The sequence below is a fragment of the Cololabis saira genome, chromosome 9 (assembly GCF_033807715.1).
Source record: "Cololabis saira isolate AMF1-May2022 chromosome 9, fColSai1.1, whole genome shotgun sequence".
Lineage (NCBI taxonomy): Eukaryota > Metazoa > Chordata > Actinopteri > Beloniformes > Belonidae > Cololabis > Cololabis saira.
Window position 1 is genome coordinate 21,916,722 of NC_084595.1, and position 16,198 is coordinate 21,932,919.

At 40.9% G+C, this 16,198-nt stretch overlaps 1 protein-coding gene across 13 annotated transcripts in view; it reads right to left on the reverse strand.

The window, feature by feature from the left end:
- Positions 1–2,130: 2,130 nt before the first annotated feature.
- The window catches only part of pbx3b (pre-B-cell leukemia homeobox 3b), a 55,075-nt gene continuing 41,007 nt past the window's right edge, over positions 2,131–16,198 (reverse strand). For 2 of the 13 annotated variants that reach the window (XM_061730776.1, XM_061730775.1), the window contains exons 3-11: positions 14,062–14,303; positions 12,984–13,174; positions 11,815–11,950; positions 10,998–11,027; positions 7,464–7,629; positions 6,812–6,889; positions 6,273–6,385; positions 5,312–5,401; positions 2,131–3,779 (exon numbers count right to left, since the gene is read on the reverse strand). In XM_061730776.1, the coding sequence (XP_061586760.1) occupies positions 3,687–3,779; positions 5,312–5,401; positions 6,273–6,385; positions 6,812–6,889; positions 7,464–7,629; positions 10,998–11,027; positions 11,815–11,950; positions 12,984–13,174; positions 14,062–14,303 (1,139 nt within the window). In that variant the 3' untranslated portion in view covers positions 2,131–3,686. Of the gene's footprint in view, positions 3,780–5,311; positions 5,402–6,272; positions 6,386–6,811; positions 6,890–7,463; positions 7,630–10,997; positions 11,028–11,814; positions 11,951–12,983; positions 13,175–14,052; positions 14,304–16,198 lie in introns of all 13 variants that reach the window. The other 11 variants (XM_061730774.1, XM_061730773.1, XM_061730781.1 and 8 more) reach the window with 8 other exon arrangements.

A 16,198-nucleotide genomic window follows, 5' to 3' on the forward strand; every position in this document is an offset into this window, starting at 1 on the left:
CCTTCTGCGTGTAACGGTATTGTCACATGAACTCAGCCTGAGCCTTTCAGTCTGTTAGAAGAATCCCAGTTTGAGGTTTCTGTTTCCTAACGTTGCTGCAATCTTTGATCAAGCATCAAAGCTGCAGAATCCTGCATAGTGTCTAGTTTTCCACCCAGATGTTTTTCTTTCTTTCGTTCTTTTTTCTTTTTCTGAGAAATCACATTACTTAGATTTCAAAAACTGATACCATGATACCAACAATGAAGTGACCAACATAATGGTTTTAAGCTGCGCTTATGTTTTTGGGGCAGTTGGTTGTATATCTGCATATGGAGTCACATTTAAGCAGGGAAAACAGATACGTGACTGCTTATGAATATTTGTTTGAACCTCATAGCAATCCAATTTAGCAGAGTGAGATGCAATTACAGCATTATACATTTTAATATAAACAATCACTCCATTGAGATATGGTATAACATGGGTCTATGAACAATGCACGATAAGCAATAAATCAAACCATGACAAAATTACATTTTATATTTAATCTAATATTAACTCTACCTTAATAATATAAATGATATCTTTCTCTAATTTAATTGGCAATAGCTTGGTGCATACTGCTAATATAATTCTGAATTTCCATATTTAATGATGCATGCTTTTCATGGTGAATTTCACTTAGAAAATGTCGTCTTTAACGAACCTTTGAAAAACCTCTAATCGGTGTAATCTGAGAAAATGTAACTTCTTTATTTAAAAGGTTCTGAAACCAATTTTGCTGAGTGCAGTAGTTAAAATGCAGCTGTTGAAGTGCTTTGGGAAGTAAATGTATTTATTAGTAAAGGTAGAATGAGCAAATAGACCGTGATCCAAACAGCAGCGGTACGGCAGCCTCTTTTCTGCACTTAAATTCACTTACTTTCATAATTCTTGACAGGACATAAAGCCATTGATATACAACCTCCATTTTATCAGAAAAGAAGGATTCCAAACAGCATTTCCTTTAAGCAAATTAACTTGTAATGTTAAAATTCAAAAGTTAAGCAACAGTTAAGTGATTTGTGTTTTATTTCAAACTTTTAGTTAAGGCTAGTGAGATGTAAAATCTCTTGAATTTACGAAACTATCCTGGTCAAGATAGGTAAAAGATAAGTACAGCACATACAAAGCATAGTATAGCTGCAAAAAACATCAATCAATAAATAAATGAATAAACAAAATGTTTAAATGAATACTTTGACATTTCTTTCAAAATATATGTATTAGTTTTGAAAAGACTGAGTAATCATCTTGGGGTTTTTCTTTCTTTTTAATATTAAGAGTAACAAGAAATACAAAAATCTCTGTGCCTTTGGAGATGTGTGGTGTGGATGCGTAAAATCACGATAAAGACATGATATCTGGAGAAAGGTGTTCAATGCAGTTCTGCACTGGTTGAGTGGACAAATATGCTCTCTCGGGAAACCGTCTGTGCATTACGCTTGAATTAAATTTGTGCTGTTACATCTCTTTTCTTTTTCCTGTCACACGTAGAAATAAAACAAAATGTGCATATCTGCATGTGCACACAGCAGCTTTAAGCTTGCTGCCCATCAAGACTTGTGATGTTCTCGATTTACAGCAGTGTACAGTGTTTTGGCTGTGTTTACACTGGTGAAAATGCAGAGGTGCCAATGACAGAGAGATACAAACACTAGACACCGGCTGGGGAGGAAGACGGGAATAAGAGAACTCTGCACAGAAAATGAGAATAAATGGACGTCAATTTCCATGTGGAATTGGTAACCAATGATCCATTAAGCCAGCCTTTCCACTACAGACAGATAAAATAGCCTGGATTAGAAGTGCCTGACATTTCAGTTAATTGCACTAACCATGTCAGCTCACAAGCAGCAAACAAGAGCCTCACCTTTTATCAAGCATAAAAAGGAGTATTCATACATAATGTATAAATTGCATAAAAAATTAGCTGGAAAGTGTGTTTGCTTTAAACTGTTTTTACACCTAAAACATTAACAAAACTATACTGAAAGGGTGAAGCAACCATCCATTAAAACTGCCCTTCGCATGCACTCAGGCGCTCCTCTTACTCAAAAGAAATTATAATATATAAAAAGCAGACAAAAAGACACTCTTTAATGTCATGAAAGCAAAAGGTTTATTCATGTTTGAAATTACACAACTACCACAAGGAACACTTTTCTGTCCAGGGTGTAGTCTGGTTAGAAAGTAACACTAAACATCTTTAATACATTAGAATCACTGCCACAAATCATTTGTCATGACTTTTCAGTTTCAGAATCACATACATTAGAAAAAAGAGAAAAGAAGTCTTGAGCCCTGTTGAACAGGGCTGGAAATTTACAGTTCTGAATACTGAAACCTCTATGCATTACAGTTTTTATAGTGTTTTTTTTTTCTTTTTTAAAATGATTTAGTAACAAGATGAGCAACATTCAAAATGTTTCTTTTTTTTCTTCTATTTACAACAGTTTAACTGTTTGGTGTTCATTTATCAACAATGATCATCGCACCCCATTCGTAAAAGCCACAGACCAACAACATCTTCATCCCCCTCCCTGTCGATTTACTAATGTTTTAATATCGTCTTCATTTTTATTTTTTTCAGTTTTGTCATTTTAAGTTGCGGTACAGCAACTCTGTTTTATTAAAAGATTAAAATATACATTAGATTACATAGAGCATGAAGAATTTACAGAGTTCCAAGATGTCATAAAAAAAAAGAAAAAAGAAAACTACATAAAAACTTTAAATAAAAAGGGCCAAAGAAAATCTATGGTGGTCATGTTGTTTAGAGGTAGTAAGTGAGAACTCTAAGTTACGGAAATGTTGGAAATGACTGGTTTCTATTAATGAGGTAATAAAGCATTGTATCGATTGGCGGGATGTATAATTACTCTTAAGCTATATTATGTACAACTTTTCCTGTGAAGCCGGGGTGGCTCGTGTGTGCCGCGACAGCATGATCTACTGTGGAGGGACTTGTTGGGTTCATAAGCAGTACAAAAGAAAAAAAAATGTTTACATATGTACAACAAAACATCAAATTATAAAATATGGAATGGTGTCATGTTATAGTAAAGCAATCATTTACACCTCTTTATGGTCCGCGGTATGAGTAGGCATTTCTTTGTACTAATGTATACGGCTGTAAGGCAAAAAATAAATCTTGAAAGTAGCTACAAAGCTGCCATTGAACCGTCAACAGCAGCATTGTTGGGTTGCCAGACAAGAATGCAAGCACATTAGAGTCAAAGAAACAGCTGCTTTAATTGTAAGAGCTGAAAGAGAACCCAATTATCAAAATGGAGAGTAGTAATCAAGTCAAGAATCAAACAAATGGGCATTTAAAATGTCATAAAATGTCATCCAGTATTTTGAGCGGAGCAGAGATAATTATCCTGAAAGTTTACTGAGTTACATGTGAGGGTATTTGTATACGTCTGTGTGTTTACCCCTACAATGAACAAATAAAAGCAATGGTGATTACATTTGATTGATAGTGACAGAAAGAAAACACTGAGCCATTTGCATGTGTTCCGCACGGTCCTGGGAAAATTCAAGGTACATGAAAACCAATCCATTGGGAAAGCTGTATATCTTTTATTATCCTCGGTAAGTTGGTCAGCAAGTTAAAAAGTCCATGCCTAGCTTGGGGGCGAAGATGCATTTATAGTGGATCAATTTGAGGTATCGGAGTGCACACTCCCAGGTCCTTCTGTTGGAGATATTACAGAAGACGGAGTTGTTGCATCTTGCCATCCTCCATTAGCCTAGGACACAAATGGGAAAGGTTGAAATTACAATCACATACTCTGCAATATGAGACTGGTAAAAAGTCTACACAAATAGAAAGGAAGCAAAAAAAAAACCCCCAACAAGATCAAGAGATTCTGGCTGCTCTAATGTGTCAGTAGATATTAAATTACAGCAGACGATGCTCTGTGATAAGTCCAGTCTTTGCGTTACCGTGGCATCAGCAAAGAGACTCTTAGAAAACAAATGTGTATTGTGTCCGGACCAATGGGAGCAGCCCCTGAAATCAGTGTCTAAGCAGATTTCAGCAGTGACCGACAGCTTGTCGCTACATATTCTCCTGTCAGTCAAGAAGTGGGAGGGCTTGGCCGGGTGAGGTGGGGAGAGCTGAGTGAAAGTGACAAGGCAGGGCCTCTCCAAGAGAGCCAGTCTTAGCCAGCCTGACTATGCTTCGCTCCAGGCGTGACCTAGCCTTTACTGGATCCCTCCACGTCACCACCAACAAAGCTAAAGGTTAGTCTGAGCACACATATCTATAAGGCACTGGCTGGGTTGTTGCCTTAGAAAAATAAGAGAATCTTTGCTGCAGTCATTATTCACCGTATTTTATTTATCACTGTAATGCTCTATTATTCTGATTTTTCATTCTTTCAAGCGTTACTGTCAGTGGATGTAGCAGCCCCACTGAGCTCTGCTGAGCCAGTAGGCACAGGTCTACACTGCACATGGAAGTGAGAAACCTTGTGAGAAAGTGAAAAGCGCTTGATCCTGCGAGGAGCTGACATGTCTGGAGTGCTTACAGCAGTAAGAACACAGCAAAACCAAAATGACACCAAAAGCACTGGATTTTGGAAACAACTGCCACCATTTGTTTACGTACAACCTACTAATTTTGTTTCACATAAATCATTTCAAAATTCTCGACACGATCCCTGTAACATCATATTTTGATGCTTAAGTTTTAATAATATTAGACTGCATTTTAGCCAACAGCAGTACAGTAACAATAAAAAGAGAGCAGCTCTGATACGGTGTAGGAAGAGATTGCTGTCAGATACTGTTTCCCTCTCATTCTCTCCCTCACTCTTCATCCTCCTTCATCAACGAAATTAATCTTTACTGCGATAGCTTCAGATTATGTGCTACTTTACAAAGAGGCGCTATATCAAACCTCATCAGGCAAGATGGAATTCATGTCTGGAAAAGGCTGCGGGCGATCACATGTTCATATTTTATCGGGAAGATAAGTCTACGGAAAATTCTGTGAAGAATTTCAAAACAGCTTAAACGCAACAGATATGGTGTGGTGAAAAGCTCCTTAGTTAATCTTATTTTTGGTTCGACTCGAACAAAATAAAGCTGCTGATTTCGTTCCTTCTCTTACAGCAAATAACAGGTGATATTTTTGTGAGATATAACACAGCATAAAGGACACATTCCTAAAACTCATTCACTATTGCACATCAATCTATAGAAAAAGATAATCATGCAGCAGTAAGCAATCATGTCTTAACAGTAAACATATGTGCCCAAACAAATCTCTACTTACATTTAAGCCATGTGGACTATACATGGTGTTACCCCCCAGAGCATCATTGTATCCTGCCGTCTGACTGATAACATGGCGCAGGGTATCCACCTGAAGGGACAGACAATGTGGTAAATCTGGTCAACTGGGTATCCAGCAACAAACGTCAAACAGCAACTGCAAACATGCTTGGTGAAGCAAAAGATACTAACGAGTGTGGAAAATCAACACTCTTGACAGCAAATGAACTAGCCAGATAATACAAGTAACAGTTTTTCTACTGAACGTGAAGGAAAAAAAAAAACACTAATGTCACAAGCATGCTCAGATTTACTATATTTTTTTATTGTGGCTATGGACTTATAAACCAAAAAATAAAAGCATAAGTGGAAAAAAAACAACACCAAAAAACATAAAAACACACAGCATGGTCGTTTTAAATGAGTTTTAAATGTCTACTTTCGCCATAAACAGGCTTTTTTTTTTCTTTTTGTAGTGAGTGTGTAGAGAGTGTCGGTTGTGCAGCAGCATTTAAACTCACAGGATGGAAGACATCAACAACAAACAATAATAAGATGACAGGAAGACAGCAAATATAGAGTACAGAAAAAAAGGGGAAAACACAGTACCAAAAACCCGATACCAACCCAAGAGCTCAAGTCAAAGCCAAATGCATTCACGAAATGTTTGTAACATGGAAATTGCTTCGTGGCATAATAGCACTGGGGTGGGATTATATTTTGGCTGCCAAAATATTCCATCCAAAGCGAAAAAGTCAGTAAACACTTCACCCGGTCAGACGTTATCGGAGGCCTAGATTGGCAATTTAGACTGCCCTCGCATGAGCAGTGTCGCTTTTTTTCCCTCATTTCCTACTTTTTGGTAAAATGTGCTTCAGACTGCACTGTGGATGGCTCAGTACACAGGCAAGGACAGCTCTCTGCACTGGTTATCAGGAACTGTCCCCAAATGTTGATCCTACCTGTGACTGTACATTGGCTCCGACTTGTGCCCCTTGGTAAGAATCCCCATTCAGACTCTGCATGCTCAAGAACATGTCCCCAGAGTTTGGGAGGCTAAAAGAACCCGAAGAACCTGGAGAGGGAAGATGTAAGTAGCTGAATACATGAGAGGGCTATAAAGGGAAAGCACAGACACACGTGCCCACGCACAAGTAACACTGACACACAGCACGCTCATGTCTGCGACAACAGACCCAACTCAAGCAGACAAGTACACAGAGGAATGACTCCCAAAGAGCAAGCAACTACAAGGGTGAAGGAGGGGAAGCAAGGAACCAAACAGAAAAGGACAGTATGCAGAGGTACTAGAGATCATTTGATGAATGCGGTGAACACAAATGAAATGAGAGTCACATGACACAAGTGGACCGGATTCTACATGTGGATGGTCGCCTAAGCTCCCAATTGTTCCACATCACCTATTCCAATCTAAAGTCGGTAGGGAGGTATCAAATGGTAAATGACAAGGACAATAAGAAGCTTATGAAAAGACCAGTACCAGTAAACATGTTGCTTAAAAGAGTGTTTTTGCTCTCTGCAGAATCCAGCTGAAACTCCTCATCTTTCATCTGGAATCCTGGGTGCAAGAAAAAGGGACCACTTCATAAGCTTACCACATCCCTACGCAGGTCAATCTAGTCCAATGTCAGCAATACATGACTTAGAAAAGTGGACTAAACATGCCCTTTTGGGCTCCATGTTTTTATATTACTCAATATGAGCTGCATGTGATGCCGTTCTGAGATTACTCAACGTATAATGCTCCCAGCAGTTACGTTTCACTTTGTTTTGTGAAAAACCGTTCCGTGGCACTATGTACCATTATATTACGAATGACAGGAAGTTGACATAAAGTCAAGGGAAAACAAGTCCCATGGCATTTTCTGAATTCTCTTCCCCTCGTTTTTTATTTTCCCAAAAATACATGTGTTTTCGGTTCACAAGTCAGGAACGCTCTCTTTATGCATGAGTTTGCTTGGCATCAACTGTCTTATAGACAGGAGACACTGTGATCCCCAAGCTGGGAGCAGAGCCTGTCACTCTTGCCAGTGTGAATGGTGCATGAGAGAGTGAGGCAGGCAGGCAGCACGTTAAGAACTGAGGTAGAGGGCAGATCTTTTATTGTCTGATCTATATGCAGAGGTGCCTACCGGAGTTAGGAGTGGTAGGAGAGTTGGCCTGGCTGTTCTGCACTGCAGCAGCTGCAGCATGGGCTGCATTTACAGCGGTCTTGGCGGCATACAGGTTGGCTTCTTCCTGAAACTTGCCAATGTTTTTCTTGTACCGGATCCTTTTGTTGCCAAACCAGTTGGATACCTGCGTGGGAGAGCATAGGGAGGAGGAGCAGAGGAGTCAGACGTCAAGCAGCCACAGCACCGTGCACTGAGCAGTGTGATTGTTTCAAGATGTCATGTTTAGGTCCATCAGGTACCCAATTCCCAGCCCCTGCATTAGTGTCCGCCGGGTACACAAGCTAATTAAGCCATAATCAGGAGCCACTTATGTCTTCTCATGGATGGGAGCATGACATGCTCTCAGATCTGTCTCTAGACAGAACTAAAACACAAGGGGCTCCGACTGCACAGCCATTAAAGTCAGTATGTTATATTTCATGTTAAAGTTAAACATTTTGACATTCATATCTGATCATCTCTAGGATGTGCCCTGATTCCAGATCAGTGCCAATGAGTAACACTTGATGCAAACAAAAATTCTTGAATGATTAAATATCTTAAGACAGCAGGTGGAGATGTGCTTTTTTATAAAACAAGACAAACTTATTGCATCATAAATGTTGTGGAGAAGAATGGATAACATGGCACAGGTTTGTTAAATGTTCATATTTGACTATTGATAATCTTCAAATATGATGACTGAATTGTTGAAATAGTCGAACAAACAATAAAACTACTATGTGCGTGTGTGTGTGTGTGTGTGTGTGTGTGTGTGTGTGTGTGTGTATCCAAAGCATGTTAACGATATTTAAAACCAGGTGTTGAGGCTGAAGACCTGCAGTGATGTGCTGCAGTTAAGGGATTATTTGGACAGTCAGTGGTAAACTGATGTGTAACAAAAATCAAGATACATTTTATTGGGTTAAAATGGACCTTTAATGGCACGAGAAGGAAGCGAGATAAAATTGATGTTAAAAGAAAGGTTGTGTTTCCCATTCTGGTCAGATTTAGAAGTTCGTTTAAATGATGACATTCACCATCAGATGCTGAAAAGTTGTATGAGGAGTGAGTGTTATGCGTGAATGCTGGCTCTGCAATAACATTGGAATAATAATGAGATGATGCTTGTATTTAATGGTCCTATAAATTAGAGTGTCTTGTCGCTGTGGTGCAGCCCCCCTCTCAGGCCCCTGCAGCCCACGGCTGGACCAGCCAAAGAGCAGCTGCCCCTAATGACGCTTTATTTAATTTCCACCCATGTGCTTAAATTTTAATATCTCCAGCAGCCCGCCAATGCTGTGGCGTAAAAACTGACTGGATTTGCAGGACATCAGATCATTTCTATCCTGCATGTCTCTGTGCTCTAAATCTTTAATATCTAGGCAATTAAAATTAATGACCATTCAGGCGAGGCCCACTGTTGGCAGTGTTTCCTTGACATCAATTGTTTGATGGGTTTACCTAGAGGTTAAACTAACAAGCAAGGTTTAATTGGAAGCAATGAAAGCCCTGGCCATCATCCTTTTTACTTAACCTGCTTATAGTGGATTGTGGGGCCAAACACAGCACAATATTCTCGCTCATTTAGACAGCTCACAATGCGTCCACAAGTCCCTGAAATCAAATGTTTTCTAACACTCGACACTCTGTTCAATATAACAAAATGTTCATACAAACAGTTAATTAAACACATCTACATTTATGAAAATGAAGACACGTTTATCGTTACAGACACTAGTTACTTTTAGCAATACAGCATAATGATGGCAAATATATTTGTTTCTCTGTTTTTGTAATTGTCTAGAAGGGTGTTATGGCTGTATTCTAAACCTGGACACACACACACACACACACACACACACACACACACACACACACACACACACACTTCTCTCCTGCCCACTGAACTCTGGCATTAGTGATTCAGAGGTTCAGCTAAATATTGAACAAATGCACAGCAAGGTAAGGTGTGGAGCACGACCCAATCTACAGAACTAATTCCCTTCCATCTCATGGCAGGCCATGCATTCAATTGACTTCTATGTTTGGTGAGAGTCAGGCTGTGAGACTGCATTGCCTGACACCAGCTGCCTCAAAGGCACTGATGTATAATGACCATGCAGACTCCTTGCAAGGATAAGAAACTATTACTCTCATTAATACCTGCTAGGTAAGTCACCTCTTTTCAGGTCGTTGCAACTTTGTGGTCAATATATGGTAAACATTGAGCCCCCTATACATTTTTTTTTATTATGATTCTTAATCCTAACAGTTATCTGTTTATAGTTATCCATCACAGAAAGGCATATACAGTTGCAACAATGCAATATTATGTCTGCACTGGAATTAGGTCTTAATACTTTTCCAGTCACACAGATGATATAATATGTTGCATCTGAGGGATCTGACACAAACCAGAACCATCTAATAAAAAATAATATAATTTGGAAAAAAAATAAAATAAAATGGACTTCTACATTTGCAGACCAATTGGGTAAATCTGAACAAAGCCAGACCATAAATGCTCTTAAGTTAAGCGTCACATGGATCTTAAATTACTCCTGCTAGAATGATGCACAGTATTTCATGAGTGATGATGCACAGAGCAAAACCATACTTTTCACAACAGAAGCTGTTTACCTAATGTGCATGAGCAATCAACATTCCCTCATAAAAAATGTTGGGAGTGTTTGGCAGATTACTTAGCCAAGCCCTCAGTGTGACCACAGTGAGCTGCTTTTGACTCTGAAAGCGAGGGACAACATACTTATGTTACACCTGGCACTATGTCAAGCCTGCGACTTTGTTAGTCCCTTTAAATGAGCCTGAATAAGTCAATAAGAACATCTCCTATGACCTCCACTTATCGAGGAGTGCGCCACTAATGGGGTCTAAGACGAGTTCAAGTGAATTTTTAAAAGCTTTTCTAATTTTGGCAGAGACCGAGTTGTTCACATGGGAATGGATACGGCGGCCTGTTCTGGGCATCACTCGGAAAACAGGCTGCAGCTCTGTTTGTGAAGGCCGGCGGTCCTTTTCTTAAGTGATGTGAAACACAGAGTCAACACAGTGAGGGAAGGAGATAACTGACTTAGAGATTCAAATGACCACACACTTAATTAATGCTCTACAACAAATAAAAAGAATATTAATTGTGTAATAAACAATAGCAAAAAAAACAACAACAAACAAACGGAAAAAAAAACTTAATGTGACATATTTATACACACATAACATAGTGATAACATGGGTGTTGTGCAAAAAAGAAAATCGAACATGAACCAAAAACAGGCTGTGGCCTTGTGGGCCAGGTGGGATATAAATGTTGAATATTGTTATATACACTTTTAACAATTCAAATACAAATACTTTACTCTAACATTAGCATTGATCCCGTATGGTGCAGGAGGGAGGCTCTGTGCAGTGGGAAAACTGTAAGCCTATTGCATACATAAACAAAGGCAGTACAAAGAAAATGAAAACAGTGGATCAGGAGAAGTTATGACATACCTGTGATACTGTGATGGTGCTTCCCACCCCCTGAAGGCAAAAAAGAATGGGCTTTTACAGTATCTGACTCTTCATGGCTACACTCAATATACCCCTCATCACCCACTCCCCACACAGACAAAACACTGCAGATTATTGTAGAGATTCATGTTTTTATGATATTGTGTCTCGTGAGGACAACCAAGGAACAATAGGATAAAAATCTAGATAGCAGTCACAACCACAGCAGGAAAGAAGAGAGCACAGGATAATAATACTTTTGATGTGGGGGTTAGGTGTGAGAGATATTGCCTTCAGGTTTACGCAACAAGGAGGCGATGGTATATAGAAAGTGGGAAAGTCACATCTTGGAGTGTTAAATAGAACTGTGAATTAGTAGACTCCTGCGAGGCCACTTGAAGCGTAAACATACAGATAAATGCCCAGTATCATCCAGTGTTCTGAAGCACCAGTCTTTAAATGCTGTTCTTAAAGTAATAGGTGATGCATTGTTTTTTTTCTCCCTAGCCTAGGACGTGAGTATCTGACCAGGCAACAGAGAAATAGTGCATGGTGGATGGGAAAGAGGGGGAAAAAAGTGTCAGGGGACCCAGTGCAAGGGCGACACCGAGCTCTGTTTAAGGCTAAGATTACATGGTCCTCCCTTCCCTGTGGCCCTGCTCTGACTGACTGGGACCTGCCTTGAGTGAAGCATCATAAGGGAGTCACAATGTCAAGGTTAGCAGAGGACATTGTGACCTACTGTAACTATCCCTCTGGGCTTAAGCCATCCCCACCTTGATTACCCACCAGCTACTGGTAGACGAGCACTACCCACCTGGGAAACGGTGATGCTGCATTTCTTGGCCAGCTCCTCTTTGGCCTCCTCACTTGGATATGGGTTACTGAGGTGGGAGTAGAAATATTCGTTCAAAATTTCCGTTGCCTGCTTGCTGAAGTTTCTCCTTTTCCGCCTGAGTGGGGAGCAAAACGAGAGAGAGGACACGCAAGCCTATTAGTGAGACCAGCATTAACTCAGCCATTTGGATTGCACAAATTGCACAATCAATCTCACACATAAATGGTGAAAATAATAGGGAATGGGCTCTAAGGGCCTTCAGGAGCAGAATATCATGTCCTGCTCCAAGAGTAGTCAACAGACGGAAAAAAAACTCAGGCCAATAAACTGGCAAGCACATGCATGCACACGCAAACAAACCCACACAGTCTCAAAACACATACAATGTTTAATTTGGTCTGTTGGTCTCCAATCTCCAGTCCAAGCGTGTAATGTGCAGAGTTTAGTGCAGCGGATGGGTGGACTTCATGATGGAGCGCAAAACCCAGTCGGAGTGCATCTCGGTACATTATAGAAATCATGCCATGCACAGTTGAGCATTGTTCCTGAAGTGCCACAGCCCCAGGGATCTCCAGCAGAAATAAGAAAACTCTAACTAGATCTGGGTCCTGTTGCCTCCCAAGGGCAGTACTTATCATGTTGTTGAGCATTTGCTTATTTTGCCTTGTTTACTGCGCTTCTCCCAGGCAGCGGGCAGCAAATGTGCTTCCACTTGGCTTGTTTGGCCCAAACTTGTGCCGCTTTCAGCACAGCTCCACGTTGTGTCGTACTGTTAGTGATTAGAGTAATCCTCAACACCTGCTGATGGCCTTCCCTCCGCCCATTACACATGACTCACCCCCATTTCATTTGGTCTTAACTGCTCTCAGGTGTGAGGGCATGATTGTCTTGAAAAGGGATAATGTATGGAAGATGAGCATAATTAAAATCACGTACTGCTGCAGAGCCCCGTCTGGCTGCAGCACCGCAAAAGTGAGAGGATCTTTCATAACTCCTGCACATCATCTAAGGTTGACCCCCGCTCACTGGGGTTGCTTATATGGGTCACACAGATGCACTGGAGTTTTTAGATGCCTAATCCACACACACTCACACACACACACACACACACACACACGAACATCTACAATAAACACAGAGCCACTGACCTGGCATCAAGGAATCTGGAGCGCAGGATCATGACAGCTTCACAGGTGCTCTGCTTCAGTTGCATTTGGATGGAGCTGAATTTACGGTGGATTATTCCCACCATGCGCTCAATCTCTTTGGGCGAGATGGGTCGCGTGCGAGACTGCTCCCTCAGCAGGTTCATCACATGGGTAGTAAACTCATTACATGCCTGCAAAGGAAACAGAAGGCCATCAACCACCACTAATGGACATGTGGAATAGCTGGACTTCTGCAAAACTTCAAAAAGACATGATTGATTTTCTACAGTTTTTAATTCGTTGAATGTGTCGTACATGCACGTTTTCAAGGCCTTTACCAAGTGCTGTGCTTGCATGTGACTGTGATGACACAGGTGTAGCCATCTCTAAAAATGCAGATCTGCAATTTGAGTTGGCCATAATGCAGAGTGAATTTTAACAGCTTTTAGTTAAACTGTTAGTTCATACATGATTAATTAGAATAACTCATTAACGTAGTGCACACTTTAGCTCATTACTCTGAGTAAAATTCGTTAAGTATTTACATTTAGATAATTAAAACCTGGAAACACCCGTAAGAAAGATGCATTTACTCAAGGCAAAGTGTTGTACGCCTCTGCACCTCCACTCAGAGAGCACAAAGTAAATTAGTCTCATTTAGCTCACTGGGTTGCTGAGACATCACTGTTACACCTTCTATTTTCACCCATAATGCCCCTGAGTTTAATGGCAGGCTCAAAGTGCTCAGTGAAGGAGCTGATCATACTTTCATTTAACACAGATGACGGGGACACTCCTTTGGATCTCTATAATCAACTACAACGCAGTGAATAACTCTACAGTTTATCTTCCAAGCTTTTACTCTCTCATATTGTTCTCAGTGAAGAAATAAATAAGCCACTCTGTGTTCTGCGAGGCAATACAACAGTTGTCAAGAGAGGGAAAAAGATTATATATGTTACGTTCTTTTTTTTGGATGCACAGAAAAAGTCTAAGGGGGGTTGTGCTATTTCGAGCCGAAACTCAATTTCAAAGCAGTTCTTGGTAAGATCTTATTTGGGAAAAATACCTTTCTTACCTGTTCGTACTTCTCTAGCTCCGTGTGGTAGATCTGTCTGATCTGGGTGAGCTTGGCTCTGTAGTCGGAATGTTCAATGGAATTGTCAGCCGCTCCGCCCGAGGCCGCAGCGGCAGCTGCCGCAGCAGCTGACCCACCGCCTTTCTCTGGTCCTGCCACCCCCTCTGCCAGCAGCATGTTGTCTAAGCGCATGAGCTGGGGGTCTGGGGGGTCCTCCTCCTGGGCACCACGGATGCTGAGACCTGTAGCAACACATAAATGGGGACAGGGTTTCAGCTGTTTTTATTCATGGCCACGCAAAGACTGCAAAACTATATTTTCAAAAAAAATGCGCCATGGCTGAACAGTTAAGTGCAATTAAATGCATTATGTCTACAGAGTCTTCCTGTTATGTTTCCCTTGCAGGTATGAAGTGAGTGTCTCCTCTGCATGTGCTGTGTTCCTGTCACCCGTGTCTATGCCGATTCTCTTTTATTTGCACACTGCACTGCACTTTGTGTGTACGGGAAGTCTGACATGACAGCAACATCCATAAACTGACAAATGCTCAATGGTGAAGAGGCATCTCTACTGTGTGAAAGGATGCTAAACAGAAAAACTACTTCGAGTCAGCGTCTCTGTCGCACACTGAATGCTGGGGACGCCGCGAATTTACTGCTGATATCCTCAGTTCAGAGTGCTTATAACTTTAGAATCTCATATTGTTTTACAGCCCTGATTTGGCAGTATTCTGAGACACAATAAAAATTTCCTGATGGACTGAGAATCTACATATGGCGAGATGAGTGTAGAATCAATTCTATGCAAAATCCTCATCTGTGAATGCCTGTTTTTTTGTCTGATCGTGCCATTTATTTTCTCTGGCTTTCTGTCTCACCAGACTGTCAGCGCATTGCAATCACACAGCAGACAGCATACATGTACACCTGGATGCACAAGCAATGCAACCGCGGTGCAAGGCTTTCCAGAGAGTAAACAAACACAAAAACACTGCGGGTCAAAATTACAGCAAAAACAAGCATGAGCAATCCAGCCTAGTAAGTGAATAAAAATGTGGCTCAATGGGCAGTAAATACTGAGTGGCTACTCGAACGTTATGATTACCAGAGTTGTTTCAATTCAATAATCCCTCCTGCAATTCAGGGATTTTCAACAGCTCATTACAGCTTCATTAAGATACAGCCAACTTCTGGATTCTAAATAAGAAGATTAGTAGCTCTATTGTGTCAGCCAGTAGGCATGCAATCAGAGAAGCCCTCTTACCATGCTCTGACCGACTGACCCTGCACACTATCCACAGGAGTAAACACCAGAGAGAAGCAACCCTCGTTGTGTTTCAATCTCTCTTATGAACACCGTGGTGGGGAAAGAAAAAGGCAGCATATTGTGGCCCCTTGTCTGATGTTTTCTTTTTTTTTTATCAGTATAGGTGTTTACTGCAGTGAAACTGAAATGCTAATTTGTCTGTATTTATGGATGGACTACCTTTGAGTCTTTTGAGTCTTTTAGGTGTAATGGTGTGAGAGGAGTGGATGAATGTGGCTATTTGTGTTGGAGACATTAAGATGCTGGACAAGGCTCCGACAGGCTTGCAGAGCCAAGCCATCCAAGTGGACAATATGCCACTGCTTCACTAACCCTCACCCACATCACACTGCATTTGCACAACTCCACCAAAAGCTACCACTCTGGACGGACTCCACTATTTCAGTTCCAGTATGTGCGGCTCAAAACTAAATGGCACCCCGTTCCAGTGTTGATTGACCAGATGCCCGGCTACATATCTCAACATGCTCTAATAGCTGCTGGTTTATCTGCCACAACAGTTCATATTTCCCTAATTTGCTATTTTACTCCCACTTCTGATTCAACACAGGCTCAGCAGGCCACACTTTTCCTTTGTGCTGCGGGTGGTGGTAAGCAGGTAGGCACGTTTTTCATGTCAGGTATATTAAATATAACTCTGGGACGCAGCGTTGCATTTCCACACCAAACCCAGTTGTCACTTTCACTCCACTCACTCTATATCCAGGGGAAACACGGCTGAGGGAATTTACAGGGCTTTTCAGCTAAATGGGCATAAATCACTGGTTTCATTCAAACTAAATAATCACAGACAATAAAGAGCTACTTGTCT